The sequence below is a fragment of the Salvelinus sp. IW2-2015 genome, linkage group LG6.2 (assembly GCF_002910315.2).
Source record: "Salvelinus sp. IW2-2015 linkage group LG6.2, ASM291031v2, whole genome shotgun sequence".
In the NCBI taxonomy this organism is placed as follows: Eukaryota; Metazoa; Chordata; class Actinopteri; order Salmoniformes; family Salmonidae; genus Salvelinus; species Salvelinus sp. IW2-2015.
In genome coordinates, this window is record NC_036846.1 from 12,008,986 (window position 1) to 12,032,438 (window position 23,453).

At 43.5% G+C, this 23,453-nt stretch overlaps 1 protein-coding gene across 2 annotated transcripts in view; it reads right to left on the reverse strand.

Moving 5' to 3' along the window:
* Positions 1 to 3,518: 3,518 nt before the first annotated feature.
* The window catches only part of LOC111965835 (platelet-derived growth factor C-like), a 71,193-nt gene continuing 51,258 nt past the window's right edge, over positions 3,519 to 23,453 (reverse strand). The window contains exons 4-6 of one of the 2 annotated variants that reach the window (XM_023990174.1): positions 5,919 to 6,078; positions 5,456 to 5,673; positions 3,519 to 5,027 (exon numbers count right to left, since the gene is read on the reverse strand). In XM_023990174.1, the coding sequence (XP_023845942.1) occupies positions 4,914 to 5,027; positions 5,456 to 5,673; positions 5,919 to 6,078 (492 nt within the window). In that variant the 3' untranslated portion in view covers positions 3,519 to 4,913. Of the gene's footprint in view, positions 5,028 to 5,455; positions 5,674 to 5,918; positions 6,121 to 23,453 lie in introns of both variants that reach the window. The other variant, XM_023990173.1, reaches the window with a different exon arrangement.

The window sequence follows — 23,453 nt, forward strand, 5'->3', positions numbered from 1 at the left end:
TAACACAGCGCTTGTGATCCCCCAGTCAGAAGGCCTAATTTGGAACAGCAGGGCTTGTTGGATCCCCCAGTCAGAAGTCCTAATTTGGAACAGCAGGGCTTGTGATCCAGTGTTCAATAAACACGCACAGTCTATTTGTTTCTGTAAAACAAAAAACGTTCATCCTTATTTATGAAAGACACAGTCAGGCCAAGCTCAGTAATATAAAACACAGCAATAAAAACAAAGAAGTAGGAAAAAACAAGACGTTATAAACACAAATAATCCCACTGACAAGACATTAAATATAATATAAACATTAGAGATCATTTGGAGGAAAATACGATGACCTCAATAAAGCTGTCCAAAGAGACGTTTTTCATTTAGACCTTGTGACACCATAATCCACTGTGAATGTTTCTACAGACAGCTGGCAGTTTGATACATAAAGAGAATAGAGAATAAATCATATTTTACATACAATGTAGGATATTCCTTTCATCACTCTTTTGTTGTACCACAGGAAATGCAGATGAGCTTGTGATTACATAAATGCACTGAAAACCCACACTAACACACGGTTTTATTAACAGATTGCACTTTTCATGTAGCCAACTAATAGCCTAACCACCGATCAAGCAACATTATGGACTTACATTCAAAACATTCATCCTGTTGTTGCAGGATTTTTTGCTGTGACAATACTGGTCAAATTACAATCCTACATCTGTAGTAACATAGAAGACAATCCCCAGAAGGCAGAAGCTTCAGGCTTCATAGGCCTCAGCACAGGTTGTAACGTTTTTGATACGGCTTAGGTTTAGTGATTCCACAATAAATTTTATATTGAATGTTGATCTCGCAGATACGAGACAGAATCAAAGACATTTTTATATGGCAACTGAATAATTTTATTGCGTAAAAGCCTAACCATAACACCTAAGTGCAGGGCTATTGTCCTGGGGCCAAAAAATGAGTTCTGATAAGTTTAACTTCGAGTGCATTTCTCGATTTTACATCAAAGGCGACAATATTAGAGAGGAGATCCTCCAGGGTGTGGTGATACAGGTCCTCCAGGGTGTGGTGATACAGGTCCTCCAGGGTGTGGTGATACAGGTCCTCCAGGGTGTGGTGATACAGAGACACCTAGAGAAACCAGAGACACTGTTCAAAGGTTTTTAGGGTGATGTTAGTGTAATGTTTGATCAGAATGGTTTTGATGATCAATGGATTTGCAGGATACAGTGACATACAGAGGGAAATATCAATGCCCCTTCCTTAGCTGTTTTTGGAAAGACATTAATGCAATATGCCATGCAGGAATCCTGGCCTCCAAGCCTTTGGCACTGTATGATGGGTAGAGCAGGTTGGTTCCTGACGTTGCAGAGATAGCCTATGGTTAGTTATCCCGGACTATATGTTACTGTCTCCAATCTTGACAGATTTGAGTCATAGGTTTATTCATCACACATCCACATGCGGGATAGCGTGCAGGCACACAGTACATACAAACACACACAGTACACACACACGCTCATGCACACATTCGTACAGTACATACTTATACAGAATGTGAACGCACACACGCACACACACACACATTTGTTTTACTATCCTTGTGGGGACCAAATTCAAATTMATATTTTCCCTAACCCTAACCCTTAACCTAACCTTAACTCTAACTCCTAACCCCTAATTCTAACCTTAAACCTAACCATAAACCTAWGCCCTAAGACTAAAATAGCCTTTTTCCATTTGGGGATAGCGTGCAGGCACACAGTACGTACTAACACACACACACAGTACACACACACGCTCATGCACGCATTCATACAGTACATACTTATACAGTATGTGCACGCACACACACATTTGTTTTACTATCCTTGTGGGATAATTCCCATTCAAAATCCTATTTTCCCTAACCCTAAACCTAACCCTTAATCTAGCCCTAACTCCTAACCCTAATTCTAAACCTAACCCCTAAGACTAACATATCCTTTTTCCTTGTGGGGACCGGTGAAATGTCCCCACAAGGATATTTAAACCAAAAACACACTTAACCCACCAGTTATTGAGTATAAGGGGGCAATTTTTTTTCCACACAGGGTCATTGGGTGTTGCATAACTTTGTTTATGAAATAAATGAAATAAGTATGTAATTGTAGTGTTATTTGTTCACTCAGGTTCGCTTTATCTAATATTAGGTTTGGGTTGAAGATCTGATAACTTTCAGAATCAAAAATATGCAAAATTCTTGAAAATTAGAAAGGGGCAAATTCTTTTTCACAGCAATGTATTTTGGGGCGGGCTTTTGCCCACCGAATACCCACCTGGGGCCAATGGGGTCATGCCTGCTGGGTAGTTATATTTCCAATTAAGTCTGATTTACAACTCTTTCAACAAGAAAGTTATGATGGTGTCTGTGTATTGCTTTGCTCAAAGTTATAAATTTTTATATATTTTTTTCACTCATGCATGTGATTTTTTCATTTAAACGTGTCTCTTTGTCAATAAGAAACCAACTGAATGATCTTAGTTTCCCATGCCCCTTGTTCATATTATTTTAAAGGGGGGCTGAACTTCCTGATTTGGCCTTTTCTTAGGCTTGGTCATTAAGAAATGCAGCGGCCATGACTGAAGCCAAACGAGTGTTGTCTTGGGGGGGGGGGGTTCGCACCTGGCAAGTGTTTGTACATTCACTCTGCCATAACAGTACCCAGTTACAGTCACTCACTCTTCTAGATAACTTGAAACAGTCTAACCAGGTCTTGTGTCTTGAAGTCGCCTAGACTAGCTGGTGCGAGGCAACTTCTTTCACCAATTAGCTTTAGCCAGCTGGTGTGCGACTGTGGCAAATTTGGTTTCACATTGGATAGCCTACCGCTGGGGCTAGTTAGGGACAGTCAATAAATTACACAATGTAAATGGGACAATATTTGTATATACATTTCTCCAATATATAGTTGGTTTGAGGTTAAGTCATTGAAATGTGGAGCTATTGACATTTTAAAATATTGTCCCATGTACATTGTTTAATTTACTGATGTTCCCTAACCAGCCCCATAGGGATATCGAATGTCAAACCAAGTTGACTATGGGCATTACGATGGGGTTGCGTACAGGTGCGCTCCAAATGTATGATTTATTGGGCGCTGCTAGCTGTCGGCATGTGTGCAGTGTTGAAATAAACTCAACCCAAGGAAAACTGTTATGATAATTTTTTTTCCTGTCATCTCACAAATCTCAGTTTTGGATGAAACTGACTTTATGACCAACAACATTATTATATTTACACTTTAATCAATTTTGACACTAGAATAAATGTTTCTGAGTGATATCGATGCCACATAGGCCGTTATCAAAACGAGAAGTTTCTTTTTAGGAGCAGTTGCTCTTTAATGGTCATGCCTTTCCTATTTATTTAATGAATGTGGAGAGAGGTTATCTTAATTGTTTTGTTATAGAGCGGCAATAAAATACACACAATGGATCCAATCATCCGTTACCTTAGCCATTCCGTCATTAAACAACAACCGTGAATGAAATAGTTTGTTTATTTTCCAACCTCATTAATTGAGGAACATGAGTAGGGTTCCTAGATGACTGGTGCATAAAACAGCTATTTACACTGATATCTGACAGTGGTGTGTTGATACTTTGTCCATGAAGTGTATACGGTGTCACAACAGACCTACTGATAGAGCCATATACAGTACATGCCTATGACCATCATCTTATTCTGTTAGATGAATTTGATGTGTAGCCATCTGCCACCAAATGTAATTTCCTCAGTCAAAATTCCCTAATGATACCAATCAGACCATTCCAATATCAATGAAAAACAGAAGCTTTATCTTGTGAGACCAAATGAAAGTCCTTATATTGCAGGGGGCTATGTCAAAATACAAGTACCTATCTCCAGTAAAACACTGACTGATTTATTTCTTCCGACAGATACAACAACATACATCCTAAAAGGTCATGTTAAATACTTTGGTAGAGAAGAGAACACACCCATATGACATGGACAGACATAGAAATGAATGATATTGAAGAACAACACTCAACTACTGTACAAACGAATGAGAAACTACAATTAATTTCAGCATACAAAAAAAGCATATTGGGCATTAAATTCCCTTTCATTGAACAAATAAATATCTAATATCCACGAATCTATTCTTCCACTCACTAATTGGGGTTATATGAAGTTCTAAAGCAAGCAGATGTTTACACCTTTGCTGAGACGCTATGTACGTTGAAATGCATATTGGTCTAAGTGTGCAACTATCTCCTCACTGAATACAAATATCTTTGGTAGAAAAATATGACAGCACAGAAGAACCATGAAAATTAAACATTTACACATAACAGTTTGCACCAGTATGACAGTTCAACATTATTACCACTATTTCACTCCAGAGATCTAATCAGTGGGAAAATGGGGAAAAGAAGTGAGGAATCACTGATAAACAGTGATCCTTTATGGGATTATAAAGTAGCAGAGGAATTGGCCTGWAGGCAGCTCACTTATATACAGAAAGGTACTTGAATGAAGAGGAGCCCAATTTMTCAGATACTCCCTGGCCACGTGTTGAATTTTCACAAGACCGCTTAAAGGTATTTCGCACAGAAAAAGCACAAAAAAATCTCAGAAGCAAAGGGAGAGAGAACCTTCAGAGATTAAAGAATGATTAAGATTGGTCCATCATTCCAGTGCAGTCTATCCATCTCCTGTCTCTTCATTGCACTCAAAGTCAACTACAGGTCCTCCACAGCGGCCAGATCCATCCACAAATGAAGTAGTTCCAGTCAGTTTTTAACCTCGTCCAATTAACAAGATAACGAGGATTGGCTGGGAGACGCTGGAAGACGCGTGCAGTTTCAAGTGTCTCCTGGGATGCCGGTGGCTCCAGTACACAGGTTTGAGATCAGTCCCAGTCATCTTTGCAAACACAGGCACACTCCTCGTGGTGTTCCAGGGGCACATCGGTCATGGACTTCTGCAGGCCTCGGCCCCCGCTTCGGTGCTTCAGCAGGAGAACCTACAGAGGGCAGCGAACCAGAGAGCAGATTGAGAGTTGCCCTCCACCAAAAACAACATCAAACACATTTACATATCATATGCTTCAATTAGCTACATGGCAGAAAAGTCTCCATGATAGGCTACATTTTTTATACATCAATGACACATTTCAACCACCAAATAACAGGATGTAATTTAGCTTGGGTTTATTATGCTTATCTTTCTGAAAAAAAATTAACTTCTTATATAAGTAGCACATAATCTTACCAGGTAGGTACTTTTAATGACCCTTGTCTAGAAATGCAAACTTTTGATAACTTTCCCAAAATGTCCAGGTTTTCCAGAAATCATGGTTGGAAGATTCCTGGATTTCCAGTGTATTCCCTCCTGATTCCAGGAATATTCAAACCTCTGAACTTTGCAACGCTACGTATGCCGCATTTTTACCTCATGGTACTTGTTGACTACCCGGGTGGGCACACACTGGCAGTCGAAGCAGCGGTGCGAGCAGCAGGCACAGTTACCCCCGCAGCGCTTCACCAGGAGGCAGCTAGGCCAAAAGATGGCGTCCGTCCTCTTGAGCTCCTCCCTCAGGGAGACGGAGAAGTTGCGCGGCGTGCAGCTGTACAGTCTCACCTCTTCTCTCAACAGGTTGAGATCCACCCCTGTTCAAGAAATAGTTTAATCTCACCACGTCAGCCTAAAATTATTAAACACATTGTACTAAATTCCAAAGAAGGGGCATCAATTGCTAAGTTGACATTAAATTGCCATTTTCAAAATGGTAAAACTGTCTTGAAAAAGTTTAAAGTTCTTTGCTCAACTGCATCTGTTTTTCCCTCCATCTCAACATGACAAACTTTTCTTCCACTGCAATTCCTATCACTACAACCCCAGCTGTCAGCCATACCTCTGGATTTCTTGTTGTGGAGGAAYGACTTTCCCAGGATGTGCCAAGTGGGCTTGTACAGGTCTTCCATGTCCTGCTGCCATCTCTCGGGCTCCAGATACTTCATGACCTCCTCCACGGTGCTGAGRCCAGCCACGGCCTCAGACAACGCATCTGAGCTCTGCAGAGATGGAGCTGGAGTTACCTCGGGCTTCAATACACTCTAAAGGAAACCGGCACAAGGGAAGACGGGGGGAAAATGTTGTTAGACTTCAGCCTCATGGCTTAACTGAATTAAGCATCGATTATTGTAGAGAGCCCCATACAATTACAGCATTGAATCAGAGGTTTAAACAGAATTATACAGGTWTTACAGGCGAAACCCCTGAAAAGTAAGATACGATTTACATAATGAGTGATTGTGCTACAGTGCATTACAAAACTGAACATCAAAGCTCCATTTTGGTATCTCTATAGATTCCACAGCTCTTCACTTAGATAGATTTCCATCCAGAAATAACTTCAGTAGCAACAAGGTTTAAGCTGAGACTTCTTTCTGTTACAATGAGGGGCAGTATTGTTTGTTTTCTCTGACTGATATCTGCCTAAGACACGGAATGTCCGTCCTCTTGAGCTCCTCCCTCAGGGAAACATAGAAGTTGCGCAGCTCTGAYGCTCGTCGGATGCGGCAAGGCTTGCAAACCATTACAGACTGCAAAGGGAAGCACAGCCAAGAGCTGCCCAGTTACACGATTCTACCAGATGAGCTAAACTACTTCTATGCTCGCTTCGAGGCAAGTAACACTGAAACATGSATGAGAGCACCAGCTGTTCCGGGAGACTGTGTGATCACGCTCTGCACAGCCGATGTGAGTAAGACCTTTAAACAGGTCAACATTCACAAGGCCGCGGGGACAGATGGATTACCAGGAAGTGTACTGCGAGCATGYGCTGACCAACTGGCAAGTGTCTTCACTGACATTTTCAATCTCTCCCTGTCCAAGTCTGGAATATCAACATGTTTTAAGCAGACCACAATTGTGCCTGTGCCCAAGGACACTAAGGTAACCTGCCTAGATGACTACYGACCCGTAGCACTCATGTCTGTAGCCATGAAGTGCTTTGAAAGGCTGGTCATGGCTCACATCAACACCATTATCCCAGAAACCCTAGACCCACTCCAATTTGCATACCGCCCCAACAGATCCACAGATGATGCAATCTCTATTGCACTCCACATTGCCMTTTCCCACCTGGACAAAAGGAACACCTATGTGATTATGCTATTCATTGACTACAGCTCAGCATTCAACACCATAGTGCCCTCAAAGCTCCTCAATAAGCTTCGGACCCTGGGACTAAACACCTCCYTCTGCAACTGGATCCTGGACAGGCCACCCCCAGGTGGTAAGGGTAGGTAACAACACATCCGCCAAGCTGATCCACAGGGGCCCCTCAGGGAAGTGTGCTCAGTCCGCTCCTGTACTCCCTGTTCACTCATGACTGCACGGCCATGTACAACTCTAACACCATCATTAAGTTTGCCGATGACACAACAGTTCACTGACAATGCGAGACAGCCTATAGGGAGGAGGTCAGAGACCTGGCCGTGTGGTGCCAGGACATCAACCTCTCCCTCAATGTGATCAAGACAAAAGAGATGATTGTGGACTAGAGGAAAAAGAGGACCGAGCATGCCCCCATTCTCATCGACGGGGCTGCAGTGGAGCAAGCTGAGAGCTTCAAGTTCTTTGGTGTCCATMTCACCAACAAACAAACATGGTCCAAGCACACCAAGACAGTCGTGAAGAGGGCACGACAAAACCTATTCCCCCTCAGGACACTGAAAAGATTTGGCATGGATCCTCAGATCCTCAACAGGTTCTTCAGYTGCACCATCAAGAGCATCCTGACGGGTTGCATCACTGCCTGGTATGGCAACTGCTCGGCCTCCGACCGCAAGGTACTACAGAGGGTAGTGCGAACGGCCCAGTACATCACTGAGGCCAAGCTTCCTGCCATCCAGGACCTCTATACCAGGCGGTGTCAGAGGAAGGCCCTAAAAATGGTCAAAGACTCCAGCCACCCTAGTCATAGACTGTTCTCTCTGCTACCGCACGGCAAGCAGTACCGGAGCGCCAAGTCTAGGGCCAAGAGGCTTCTAAACAGCTTCTACTCCCAAGCCATAAGACTCCTGAACATCTAATCAAATGGCTACCCAGACTATTTGCATTGCCCCCTCCATCAATTTCCATTATTAAAGTGAGCTGGAGTTGAGACAGTATGTTGGCATGTTTAACAGTCTGATGGCCTTGAGATAGAAGCTGTTTTTCAGTCTCTCAGTCCCTGCTTTGATGCACCTGTACTGACCTCGCCTTCTGGATGATAGCGGGGTGAACAGGCAGTGGCTCAGGTGGTTGTTGTCCTTGATGATCTTTATGGCCTTCCTGTGACATCGGGTGGTGTAGGTGTCCTGGAGGGCAGGTAGTTTGCCCCCGGTGATGCGTTGTGCAGACCTCACTACCCTCTGGAGAGCCTTACGGGTGTGGGCGGAGCAGTTGCCGTACCAGGCGGTGATACAGCCCGACAGGATGCTCTCGATTGTGCATCTGTAAAAGTTTGTGATTGCTTTTGGTGACAAGCCAAATTTCTTCAGCCTCCTGAGGTTGAAAAGGCGCTGCTGTGCCTTCTTCACAACGCTGTCTGTGTGGGTGGACCAATTCAGTTTGTCCGTGATGTGTACGCCGAGGAACTTAAAACTTACTACCCTCTCCACTACTGTCCCGTCGATGTGGATAGGGTGGTGCTCCCTCTGCTGTTTCCTGAAGTCCACAATCATCTCCTTTGTTTTGTTGACGTTGAGTGTGAGGTTGTTTTCCTGACACYACACTCTGAGGGCCCTCACTTCCTCCCTGTAGGCCGTCTCGTCGTTGTTGGTAATCAAGCCTACCACTGTAGTGTCGTCCGCAAACTTGATGATTGAGTTGGAGGCGTGCATGGCCACGCAGTCGTGGGTGAACAGGGAGTAGGAGAGGGCCTCAGAACGCACCCTTGTGGGCCCCAGTGTTGAGGATCAGCGGGTTGGAGATGTTGTTACCTACTCTCACCACCTGGGGGCGGCCCGTCAGGAAGTCCAGGACCCAGTTGCACAGGACGGGGTCGAGACCAGGTCTCGAGCTTAATGACGAGTTTGGAGGGTACTATGGTGTTAAATGCTGAGCTGTAGTCGATGAACAGCATTCTTAAATAGGTATTCCTCTTGTCCAGATGGGTTAGGGCAGTGTGCAGTGCACTGGGCCTGCAGCCTTGCGAGGGTTAACACGTTTAAATGTTTTACTCACGTCGGCTGCAGTGAAGGAGAGTCCGCAGGTTTTGGTAGCGGCGCGTGTCAGTGGCACTGTATTGTCCTCAAAGCGAGCAAAGAAGTTATTTAGTCTGTCTGGGTTGCAAGACACCCTGGTCCGCGACGGGGCTGGTTTTCTTTTTGTAATCCGTGTTGACTGTAGACCCTTGGCACATACCTCTTGTGTCTGAGCTGTTGAATTGCAACTCTACTTTGTCTCTATACTGACGCTTAGCTTGTTTGATTGCCGCACGGAGGGAATAGCTACACTGTTTGTATTCGGTCATGTTTCCGGTCACCTTGCCCTGGTTAAAAGCAGTGGTTTGCGCTTTCAGGTTTGGGGGGGGGGGGCGCGAATGCTGCCATCAATCCACGGTTTCTGGTTTGGGAATGTTTTAATAGTTGCTGTGGGTACAACATCGCCGATGCACTTTCTAATGAACTCGCTCACCGAATCAGCGTATTCGTCAATGTTGTTGTTGGACGCAATGCGGAACATATCCCAATCCACGTGATCGAAGCAGTCTTGAAGCGTGGAATCAGATTGATCGGACCAGCGTTGAACAGACCTGAGYGCGGGAGCTTCCTGTTTTAGTCTCTGTCTATAGACTGCGTTGTTGGTTAGGGGCTCGCAAGTAAGCATTTCACTGTAAGTGTCACGGTCGTCGAATGAAGAGAACCAAAGCGCAGGGTGGTGAGCGTACATATTCCTTTTTTTTTTTTTTTGAAATGACGCCGACAAAAACAAGAAACAATACAAAACAACCGTGAAGCTTAAGGGCTATGTGCCACAAAAAAAGCTAACTTCCCACAAAGAAAGGAGGGGAAAGGGCTACCTAAGTATGGTTACCAATCAGAGACAACGATAGACAGCTGTCCCTGATTGAGAACCATACCCGGCCAAAACATAGAAATACAAAATCATAGAAAAACAAAACATAGAATGCCCACCCCAAATCACACCCTGACCAAACCAAATAGAGACGTAAAAAGGCTCTCTAAAGTCAGGGCGTGACAGTAAGGCTGTTGTATTCGGGGCATGTGACTAATAAYWTTTTTTTTGAACGGTGTAGTAGATTGACACCTGGGGTATTGCTATCCCCACATGACTAGGATCAATAGGGCTCAGTCTAAAAGTAATGTACAATATAGGGAATAGGGTGCCATTTGGGAACTTGGTTTCACGCATGGTTTCTGCTCACTCTGTCTGACATGTCAGCTTAATGGTCGCTTTATGTGGCGATACTGACCTAATCCTGTGTGATTGACAAGTTGAATGCATCACTGATGCCAGCAAGCGAGCACTGATAATATTGACACTTCAGCACTGAAAGTGTAACTTTATTTGGTACATTAATCACTAATGATATCAAACTCCCTATATTGTCACAGTGTATGAAAAGCTTTGACAAATCACATTTGCATTATGTTACTTATATCTAGTAACCTACATGACAAACAGTAAATAGAAAGAAATCTTGAGCTGAGTCATAAAAGGAGAAAGGGATTTGATTTGACAGCGTAAAGAGATACARAATGAATCAGTGAAAATGTCCTGCTACTGGATTGGCATTGTCACACTGAATAATGGCAACGATACAGGAATGTCTGTTCTGATTCACTGACAACATAATACATTCTGATATTACAGTCAGCACTCACTTTGCTGCTGCCACTGCATRAATTAGAGAGGAAGGCTACAGAGTTAAGCAACATGGCTGAGGCAGAGGTTGGAAAATGTTGTTTATGCAAATGCAGTGATGAGACAAGACCGTAACTACCAATTGGATACCACAAAATTAGGGAGAAAATGGGGTAAAATGTAAAAAATATATACAGTGGCAAGAACAAGTATGTGAACCCTTTGGAATTACCTGGACTTCTGCATAAATTGGTCATAAAATTTGATCTGATCTTCATCTATGTCACAACAATAGACAAACACAGTCTGCTTAAACTAATAACACACAAACAATGATACGTTTTCATGTCTTTATTGAACACACCATGTAAACATTCACAGTGCAGGGTGGRAAAAGAATGTGAACCCTTGGATTTAATAACTRGTTGASCCTCCTTTGGCAGCAATAACCTCAACCAAACGTTTCTGTAGTTGCGGATCAGACCTGCACAACGGTCAGGAGGAATTTTGGACCCTTCCTCTTCACAAAACGGTTTCAGTTCATCAATGTTCTTTGTATGTCTGGTGTGAACCGCTCTCTTGAGGTCATTCCACAGCATCTCAATCGGGTTGAGGTCAGGACTCTGACTGGGCCACTCCAGAAGGCATATTTTCTTCTGTTGAAGCCATTCTGTTTTTTTGGGTCGTTGTCCTGTTGCATCACCCAACTTCTGTTGAGCTTCAATTGGCGGACAGATAGCCTTATATTCTCCTGCAAAATGTCTTGATAAACTTGGGAATTCATTTTTCCGTCAATGATAGCAAGCTGTCCAGGCCCTGAGGCAGCAAAGCAGCTCCAAACCATGATGATGCTCCCTCCAMCATACTTTACAGTTGGGATGAGGTTTTGATGTTGGTGTGCTGTGCCTTTTTCTCTCCACGCATAGTGTTGTGTGTTCCTTCCAAACAACTCAACTTTAGTTTAATCTGTCCACAGAATATTTTGCCAGTAGCGCTGTGGAACATCCAAATGCACTTTTGYGAACTTCAGACATGCAGCAGTTTTTTGGGGGCAGCAGTGGCTTCTTCCGTGGTGTCCACCCATGAACACCATTCTTGTTTAGTGTTGWATGTATCGTAGACTCGTCAACAGAGATGTTAGCATGTTCCAGAGATATCTGTAAGTCTTTAGCTAACACTCTAGTATWCTTCTTAACCTCATTGAGCATTCTGCCTTGGGCTCTTGCAGCCATCTTTGCAGTACAGCCACTACTAGGAAGAGTAGCAACAGTGCTGAGATTTCTCCATTTATAGACAATTTGTCTTCCCGTGGACTGATGAACATCATGGCTTTTAGATATACTTCTGTAACTCTTTCCAACTTCAAGCAAGTCATCAATTCTTAATCGTGGGTCTTCTGGGATCTCTTTTGTTCAAGGCATGGTTCACATCAGGTAATGYTTTTTGTGAATAGCAAACTCAAATTTGTGAGTGTTTTTATAGTGCAGGGCAGCTCTAACCAACATCTCTAATCTCATCTCAATGATTGTACTCCAGGTTAGCTGACCCCAGACTCCAATTAGCTTTTGGATAAATCATTAGCCTAGGGGTTCACATACTCTTTCCAACCTACACTGTGAATGTTTACATTATGTATTCAATATAGACAAGAAAAATCCAAGAAAAAAATCCAAGTAATTCCAAAGGGTTCACAWMCTTTTTCTTGCCACTGTATATATACAGTTGAAGTCGGAAGTTTACATACACTTAGGTTGGAGTCATTAAAACTTGTTTTTCAACCACTCCACAAATGTCTTGTTAACAAACTATAGTTTTGGCAAGTCGGTTAGGACATCTACATTGTGCATGACACAAGTAATTTTTCCAACAATTGTTTACAGACAGATTATTTCACTTATAATTCACTGTATCACAATTCCAGTGGGTCAGAAGTTTACATACACTAAGTTGACTGTGCCTTTAAAACATCTTGGAAAATTCCAGAAAATKATGTCATGGCTTTAGAAGCTTCTGATAGGCTAATTGACATCATTTGAGTCAATTGGAGATATATCCGTGGATGTATTTCAAGGCCCACCTTAAACTTAGTGCCTCTTTGCTTGACATCATTGGAAAATCAAAAGAAATCAGCCAGGACCTAAAAAAAAAAGGTGAAGATCTCCACAAGTTTGGTTCATCCTTGGGAGAAATTATTTACAAACGGCTGAAGGTACCACGTTCATCTGTACAAACAATGGTACGCAAGTATAAACACCATGGGACCACACAGCCGTCTTACCGCTCAGGAAGGAGACGCGTTCTGTCTCCTAGAGATTAAYGTACTTTGGTGCGAAAAGTGTAAATCAATCCCAGAAAACAGCAAAGGACCTTGTGAAGATGCTGGAGGAAACAGGTATACAAGTATCTATATCCACAGTAAATATCGACAACGTGAAAGTCCGCTCAGCAAGGAAGATGCCACTGCTCCAAAACCGCCATTAAAAAACAGACTACGGTTTGCAACTGCACATGGGGACAAAGATMRTACTTTTTGGAGAAATGTCCTCTGGTCTGATGAAACAAAAATAGAACTGTTTGGCCATAATGACCATCGTTATGTTTGGAGGAAAAAGGGGGAGGCTTGCAAGCCGAAGAACACCATCCCAACCATGAAGCACAGGGGTGGCAGCATCATGTTGTGGGGGTGCTTTGCTGCAGGAGGGACTGGTGCACTTCAYAAAATAGATGGCATCATGAGGTAGGAAAATTATGTGAATATATTGAAGCAACATCTCAAGACAGTCAGGAAGTTAAAGCTTGGTCGCAAATGGGTCTTCCAAATGGACAATGACCCCAAGCATACTTCCAAAGTTGTGGCAAAATGGCTTAAGGACAACAAAGTCAAGGTATTGGAGTGGCCATCACAAAGCCCTGACCTCAATCCTATAGAAAATTTGTGGGAAGAACTGAAAAAGTGTGTGCGAGCAAGGAGGCCTACAAACCTGACTCACTTACACCAGCTCTGTCAGGAGGAATGAGCCAAAATTCACCCAACTTATTGTGGGAAGCTTGTGGAAGGCTAACTGAAATGTTTGACCCAAGTTAAACAATTTAAAGGCAATGCTACCAAGTACTAATTGAGTGTATATAGTCTTCTGACCCACTGAGAATTTGATGAAAGAAATAAAAGCTTAAATAAATAATTCTCTCTACTATTATTTTGACATTTCAAGTCTTAAAATAAAGTGGTGATCCTAACTGACCTAAGACAGGGAATTATTACTAGGATTAAATGTCAGGAATTGTAAAAAAACAGAGTTTAAATGTATTTGGCTAAGGTGTATGTAAACTTCTGACTTCAACTGTATATATATTTACAATATAAAATAAAGTAAAAATAAAAAGTAACACTGTAGAATTACATAACAATAACGGGGCTATATACAGGGGGCCCGGTACTGAGTAAATAGGGATTGGGGTGTCAATGTAAATGGTCCGGGTGTCCATTTGATTAATTGTTCAACTGGCTTATAGCTTGCGGGTAGAAACTGTTAAGGAGCCTTTTGGACCTGCTTGCCGTGCGGTAGCAGAGATAACAGTCTATGACTTGGGTGACTGGAGTCTGGTATATAGGTCCTGGATGGCACGAAGCTTGGCCCCAGTGATGTATTGGGCCATATGCACTACACTCTGTAGCGCCTTACGGTCAGATACCGAGCAGTTGCTATATCAGGCGGCGATGCAACCGGTCAGGATGCTCTTGATGGTGCAGCTGTGTAACTGTTTGAGGATCTGGGGACCCATGCCAAATCATTTCAGTCTYCTGAGGGGGAAAAGGTGTTGTTGTGCCCTATTCAGTGTTTGGACCATAATAGTTTATTAGTGATGTGGACACCAAGGAACTTAAAACTCTCGACCCGCTCCACTTCAGCCCCATCGATATAAATGGGGGCCTGTTCAGACCTTATTTTCCTGTAGTCCAAGGCACTGCTTTCTATAAGAAATAACAGTTGAGATTTTTGCTCGCTATTTGAATCCAGTTACTGTTGCCTGGACTTGGCACTGGGTATGAGTGTGGAATGGAAACCATTAACAGCTTGTGAATGTTGACGGTGCTACAGTCCTCCAATTAACGGCACTCCATAGGCACGGCCTCATAAGTGGCATTCAAGCACTCCTTCAGAGACAGATGAAATGCAGTGAATAAAGCTTTGGGAAGGAGCTGAGAGGCCTGACTAAAGGCATTGGGGAACAAAGCACTTAAAAGGGCCAGCGTAACTTTTGACAGGCATGAATTCTCTGAAAACGTTAATCTGGTATCGAGAATCTGGTCGTCGGGTAACTTTAGTTTTTCCTCAGAGGTTTGAAGTGTTCAGGTGTAGCAGAAGCTGTCAACTATTATGGGATGGTAGATAGGGCAGCAAAGAAGGTTCTTTCCAAATATACAGTACTAGTCAAAAGTTTGGACACACCTACTCATTCAAGGATTTTTCTTTATTTTTACTATTTTCTACATTGTAGAATAATAGTGAAGACATCAAAACTATGAAATAACACATATGGAATCATGTAGTTACCAAAAAAGTGTTAAATAAAATCTAAATATATTTGAGATTCGTCAAAGTAGCCACACTTTGCTTTGATGACAGCTTTGCACACTCTTGGCATTCTCTCAACCAGCTTCACCTGGAAAGCATTTCCAACAGTCTTGAAGGAGTTCCCACATATGCTGAGCACTTGTTGGCTACTTTTCCTTCATTCTGCGGTCCAACTCATCCCAAACTATCTCAATTGGGTTGAGGTTGGGTGATTGTGGAGGACAGGTCATCTGATGCAGCACTCCATCACTCTCCTTATTGGTCAAATAGCCCTTAAACTGCCTGGAGGTGTGTCAGGTCATTGTCCTGGTGAAAAACAAATGATAGTCCCACTAAGCCCAAACCAGATGGGATGGCAAATTGTTGTAGAATGCTGTGGTAGCCATGCTGGTTAAGTTTGACTTGAATTCTAAATATATCAYTGACAGTGTCACCAGCAAAGCACCATCACACCTCCTCCTCCATGCTTCACGGTGGAAACTACACATTGYGGAGATCATTCGTTCACCTACTCTGCATTTCATAAAGACACAGCGGTTGGAACCAAAAATGGATTCATCAGACTAAAGGACAGATTTCCTCCAGTCTAATGTCCATTGCTTGTGTTTCTTGGCCCAAGCAAGTCTCTTCTTATTATTGGTGTCCTTTATTAGTGGTTTCTTTTAGCAATTCACCCATTAAGGCCTGATTCCATGCAGTCTCCTCAGATCAGTTGATGTTGAGATGTGTCTGTTACTTGAACTCTGTGAAGCATTTATTTGGGCTGCAATTTCTGAGGCTGGTAACTCTGGGTCTTCCTTTCCTGTGGCGGTCCTCATGAGAATCAGTTTCATCATAGCGCTTAATGGCTTTTGCGACAGCACTTGAAGAAACTTTCAAAGTTCTTGACATTTTCCGGATTGACTGACCTTCATGTCTTAAAGTAATGATGGACTGTTGTTTCTYTTTGCTTATTTGAACTGTTTTTRCCATATTAACAAGGCACACCTGTTAATTGAAATGCATTCCAGGTGGCTACCTCATGAAGCTGGTTGAGAGAATGCCAAGAGTTTGCAAAGCTCTCATCAAGACAAAGGGTGGCTACTTTGAAGAATCTCAAACAAATCAAAATATATTTTATATTTAACACTTTTTTGGTTAATACATGATTCCATATGTGTTATTTCATAGTTGTGATGTCTTCACTACTGTTCTATAATGTAGAAATAAAGAGCACAAATAGCACAAATAGAGAAAAACACTTGAATTAGTAGGTGTGTCCAATCTTTTGACTGGTACTGTAAATGTGGGGAAACTTGTCAGTGGTGGAACAATGCCCAGATYGGCCCAAAAGTGAAAGTCTGAAGAAGTTTTTTTCCAGTTTCCTATATTTGGAACTCTAACAGCACCACCAGACAACACAATTGTATTTGTATTAAAAATCAATACAACCTAAATACATGTGATGGAACGGAGTCAAAGACTACTTTTGTGTTTTCAGCCAATTATTTGCATGGTTATCAAAATGTGCAAGTCATCAACTCGCCTCCCTTTGACATAGCTAAGCTATGACCTCTCCTTAGCAACCCTGCAAATATTTTGCCTCATAACTGCAGTTAACATGTTCACATTCTAACTCTTTTCTTGTGTTGCCTGATACTGAGTCTTTTATCTTAGCCACAACTTCATCGGGTAAGAATTCATCTCAAGAGATATAAAACCCAGACACAGAATAGAATCTATTGTATTCTGCAGCCATCACTAAAAGGTGTTTCAAATTGGTTGCAGGCTGTGTCCATCTTTTAGAAGGAAACTAGCTTAGCAGGCAGACGAGGGACAGCAACTCCTGCCAGAAACGAYAGAGGAATTGACGATGTGAAGAGTGAGAGGTGAGCTGAACTAGACATCTGAGSTATGTGCTGTACATGTATTATGTCAGGAGGCACTGAAGAATGTCTGACAGGACTTTATGAATCCAGGACAATGTATCCATCAAAAACCTTGAAGCGCAATCTCATTGAGCAAGCTAATGTCACTTTCTTGCAGGATTGCATATTATGGAGGAATGTGATCAGCTCTAATGCTGGGAAATATTGTACAAATATTGCATAAATAAGTGGATATATTGTTTCAGAATATKACATAAATACATACACACAACACACTACATGACCAAAAGTATGTGGACACATGCTCGTCGAACATCTCATTCCAAAATCATGAGCATTAATATGGAGTATGTCACCCCTTTGCTGCTTTATTAACAKCCTCCACTTATCTGGGAAGGATATTCACTAGTCGTTGGAACATTGCTGTGAAGACTTGCTTCCATTCAGCAACGAGGGCATTAGTGAGGTCGGGCACTGATGTTGTGCGATTAGGCCTGGCTCGCAGTTGGCATTCCAATTCATCCTAAAAAGTATTCGATTGGGTTGAAGTCTGRGCTTGTGCAGGCCGGTCAAGTTCTTCCACACCGATCTCGACAAACCATTTCTGTACCACGCTTTGTGTACGTTGGCATTGTCATGCTGAAACAGGAAAGGGCCTTCCCCAAACTCTTGCCACACAGTTGGAAGCACAGAATCGTCTAGAATGTCATTGTATGCTGTAGCGTTACGATTTCCCTTCACTGGAACTAAGGGGCCTAGTCCGAACCATGAAAAACAGCTCCAGACCTTTATTCCTCCTCCACCAAACTTTTACAGTTGGCAATGTGCATTCGGGCAGGTATCGCTCTCCTGGCATCCGCCAAACCCAGATTCGTCTGGACTGCCAGATGGAGAAGCACAATTCATCACTCCAGAGAACACATTTCCACTGCTCCAGAGTCCAATGGTGGTGAGTTTTACACCACTCCAGCCGACGCTTGGCATTGCGCATGGTGATCTTAGGCATGCCATGGAAACCCATTTCATGAAGCTCCCGACGAACAGTTCTTGTGCTGAAGTTGCTTCCAGAGGCAGTTTGGAACTCGGTAGTGAGAGTTGCAACCGAGGACAGACGATTTTTACGTGCTATTCGCTTCAGCACTCGGCGGTCCCATTCTGTTTGCTTGTGTGGCCTACCGCCTYGCGTCTGAGCCTTTGTTGCTCCAAGGCATTTCCACTTCACAATAACAGCACTTGCCCGAGGCAGCTCTAGCAGGGCATACATTTGACAAACTGACTTGTTGGACAGGTGACGTCCAATGACGGTGCCACGTTGAAAATCACTGAGCTCTTCAGTAAAGCCATTTTACTGCCAATGTTGTTTGTCTATGGACATCAATTTTATACACGTGTGTGGCTGAAATAGCTGAATTCACTAATTTGAACGGGTGTCCACATACTTCTTTATATATAGTGTATTACATACACCCGCCGGACAGTTAATTAGGTACAGMCATCTATAGTAGTACCGGGTCGGACCCCCCTTTGCCACCAAAACAGCTTAAATTCTTCAGGACATTCTACACAAGATGTCGGAAACGTTCTTCCACAGGAATGTTGCTCCATGCTGAGGYGATGGCATCACGCAGCTGCTGCAGACTGGACGGCGGTACATTCATGCTGCAAACATGTTTAGTACACTCAGCGTATATCTGACATGGTGCATGTGTGTGAGGTGCATACTTTGTTTGAAAGTAGATTTGTTTAAGACTACCAAGAAACACTCTGTGTGACCCTGATCTAGCCCAATGCAGTAAAAGTTACCTTTCTGTGCCATCGACCACACTGCAATTGAGGTTGGAATAAAAATAGGTTCTTAGTCTCTTGGGAACCCTGCATGGCATTGCCAGTCATATCCTTTCACTAGTCTCTCTCTCTCAAGGGCTTTATTGGCAATGGAAACATATGTTTACAGTGCCAAAGCAAGTGAAATAGATAAAACAAAAGTGCCAAAGCAAGTGAAATAGTTAACAAAAGTGAAATAAAAAATARAAAATGTACAGTAAACATTGCACTCACAAAARTTCCAAAGGAATAGAGACATTTCAAATGTAATATTATGGCTGTATACAGTGATGTAACGATGTACAAATAGTTAAAGTACAAAATGGAAAATTAATAAACATAAATATGGGTTTTATTTACAATGGTGTTTGTTCTTCACTGGTTGCCCTTTTCTTGTGGCATCAGGTCACACATCTTGCTGCTGTGATGGCACACTGTGGTATTTTACCAAATAGATATGGGAGTTTATCAAAATTTGATTTGTTTTAAAATTCTTTGTGGGTCTGTGTAATCTGAGGGAAATATGTGTCTCGAATATGATCATACATTTGGCAGGTTAGGAAGTGCGCTCAGTTTCCACCTCATTTTTGTAGGCAGTTTGCACATAGACGGTTTTCTCTTGAGAGCCAGGTCTGCCTATGGCGGCCTTTCTCAATAGCAAGGCTATGCTCACTGAGTCTATACATAGTCAAGCTTTACTTCATTTTGTTCGGTTAAATTGTTCAGGTATTCTGCCACTGTGTATTCTCTGTTTAGGGCCAAATAGCATTCTAGTTTGCAGTGGTTTTTTGTTAATTCTTTCCAATGTGTCAAGTAATAATTTTTTAGTTCTCTAATGATTTGGTTGGGTCTAATTGTGTTGCTGTCCTGGGGCTCTGTGGCATCTCTCTCTCTCAAATGGAATTTCATGACTACTCGTTGTCTCACAGTAAGTGTGAAGGCACAATGGACCTCAGTCCCGTAAAGGCCAACTTACTGGAGTGTGAAAAACGGATCACACTGACGCTGACATTTAGGGAGACAATGGCATTTCAGTTTGTTTTCCTTTTTTCTCTCCCCATTCAGAGTTCCTCTTTCCTCCGAGCCATGCTGTGTTTTAACAACCTCTTCGCCGGGCCCTTTAGCTTTCCAAAATCGCTTCCTGTGAATTACAGACCGGGTCTTATTTTTTCCCATTTCCATGGAAGTGGTAAAGAGGAATTATTGCTTGTTTAAATATAAACTCAACTGCTGCCCCCATGGCCTGAGGTTCCAGTAGCGCTGGTTTACCACAGGGAAAAAGTGCTGCTGTTCAGTGGGGCCTTCCAGCGCCCGAGGAATGCTCAGAGAGAAGCCAGGCCGAAGCCAGGCCAAGCTACCCTTTCCTCTCGTGATTTTCGCCAGTAAACGCTCTTGCTGGCACAACACTTGGCTGCCCCGAGTCATAACATGAATGACAGGCCGCCTTGTTCTTGCTCTGTCAATCTATCAATACCCTCAAATATTAAATGTGTGGATGGATGGATGGACAGATGGATGTTGGCAGTATTTAGGTACAGTACCAGTCAAAAGTTTTAGAACACCTACTCATTCAAGGGTTTTTCTTTATTTTAACTATGTTCTACATTGTAGAATACTAGTGAAGACATCAACACTATGAAATAACACATATGGAATCATGTAGTAACCAAAAAAGTGTGAAACATATCAAAATATATTTTATATTTGAGATTCTTCAAAGTAGCCACCCTTTGCCTTGATGACAGCTTTGCACACTCTTGGCATTCTCTCAACCAGCTTCACCTGGAATGCTTTTCCAACCGTCTTGAAGGAGTTCTCACATATGCTGCGCATTTGTTGGCTGGTWTTCCTTCACTCTGCGGTCCAACCTATCCCAACCCATCTCAATTGGGTTGAGGTTGGGTGATTGTGGAGGCCAGGTCATATGATGCAGCACTCCAACACTCTCCTTCTTGGTGAAATAGCTCTTACACAGCCTGGAGAGGTGTTGGTTCATTGTCCTGTTGAAAAACAAATGATAGTAACACTAAGCGCAAACCAGATGGGATGGTGTATCGCTGCAGAATGCTCTTGTCACATCTACTCCTGCTCCTCCGTCCGGTGTTCAACATCGCCGGTTCACTAACCACCGGTCCAGGCAACCCGTCATTACGCGCACCTGGCATTCATCATTACGCCCACCTGCGCTTCATCAATAGGCACACCTGGACTCCATCACTTCACTGATTACCTCCACTATTTCTGTCATTCCCTTAGTTCCATTCCCCAGGCAGTATTAACTATGTGTTTCATGTCTGTACGCTGCTCGTCTATCTTGTATTGTTCCACGTTCCGTTTATTATTAAACTCACCACCGGCACTTTCTTCCAGACTCCCAGCATCCACGTGACAGAATACTCACCAAATGGAAGCAGCAGGAAATCAGGACATCTCCCAGACAGTCGATGAACAGGGATTGCTACTTCGTAAGCACCACGACCAGCTGGCGCAACCGTGCACGGCTATGGAAGAGGTTCTTCGCAGTCTTCCACGTCTCGGACATGCCTGAGAGGCGTTGCCTCCCACTAGCGGAGGATGCTCTGCCACCAGTCGACCCAGCGAGCCAGCACATCAGTCCGCCCAGGTCAGCGATGCCTGTTTGTCCTTGTCAGAGGGGAGCCCCCAAGCTAGCCATGGTTATTACTCTGCTGACTGGGCGGGCATTGGAGTGGGCCACGGCCGTCTGGGGGAGAGAAGAGGAGGAGCTGGCTTCGTATGAGGGGGTTCAAGGCTCTGTTCAGAGGTATTTTTGATCAACCACCGGAGGGCAGGGAGGGGGGTGAGCGCCTAATCCAACTATGGCAGGATGACAAGGCCGCTGCAGAGTACGCACTCACCTTCTGGACAGTAGCAGCATCTAGCGGATGGAATGAGCCGACGCTCCATACKCTATTCCTGAAGAGGACTGCGAGAGGAGGTCCAAGCGGAACTGGCATGTCGGGACGACAACCTCTCCTTGGACGCACTCATCGCGATGGCCATTCGGTTGGATAATCTACTTCGGGAGCGTTGGTACCCACATCTCCCTCAACCTCCCTCAGTGAATACTCTGTAGCAGAAATGAAACCTATGGAGGCAGCGGTCACTTGCCTTCCCGGGGTGGAGCGACGCAGACGRAGACATCGGATGCTCTGTCTCTATTGTGGTCAAGGGGGCACCAGCTTTAGCAGTGTCCGGTATATCCCAAATCGGTATCCACAAGAGCAGAGGGGCGGTCGCGTTATCTTCCACCTCCCTGGGCAGGTGTGAGTATCCCATCTTCATCAGTTTCTGTTAAACCCTTTTTAGTGTCGATCACACTAGCTGGCTGTCCCTCATGTACTGTTTCTACAGCGCTAGTGGATTCCGGTGCCAAGGGGAACTTTATTGACCAGACCCTTGCCTCCTCTCTGAACATCCCCTCATATGYGCTCTCGTCTCCGTTTCAACCATTGATAATCGGCCACAAGGATCCGGGAACCATCACACACGTCAGCACACCACTCAACCTCACTGTTGAGTCCATTCATCAGGAAAACATCCCTTTCTTCATCACTAGTGCACCAGCTCACAAGATCAYCCTCGGCCTCCCATGGCTCCAACGCCATAACGCCACCATAAGATGGCATCAGAGAAGAAGGCTGACGTTTTACGTGTCTCCAACCGATTGTGTTTTATTTCTTCGTATATTTGCGTTGTTTGTAACTTATTTTGTAACTTATTTTGTACATAATGTTGCCACTACCGTCTCTTATGGCCGAAAATAACTTCTGGACATCAGGACTGCGATTACTCACCACGGACTGGCAGAATACTTTTTTTCCTTTAACGAGTCTGACGAGCTMGACGTGAATGATATACTGCTTTCTCGGGAACAGGCCCAGATCCCCGTGATTTGCGTGAAGAGGTGGAGAAAAGGGGGCCAGAGGGTGGGCTGACTTCTGAGAATTYGTAGGTGATTGAATAAACCCCCACTTTCTTCCATTCTGCTAGCAAACATGCAATCTTTGGAGAATAATAATCGATGACCTATGAGGAAGATTAAACTACCAACGGGACATTCAACACTGTAATATCTTATGCTTCACGGAGTCGTGGCTGAACGACGACACAATTAATGTACAGCTGGCTGGTTATACACTGTACCGGCAGGACAGAACAGCAGCGTCTGGTAAGACAAGGGGCGGCGGACTATGTATTTTTGTAAATAACAGCTGGTGTACGATATCTAAGGAAGTCTCGAGCTATTGCTCGCCTGAGGTAGAGTATCTCATGATAAGCTGT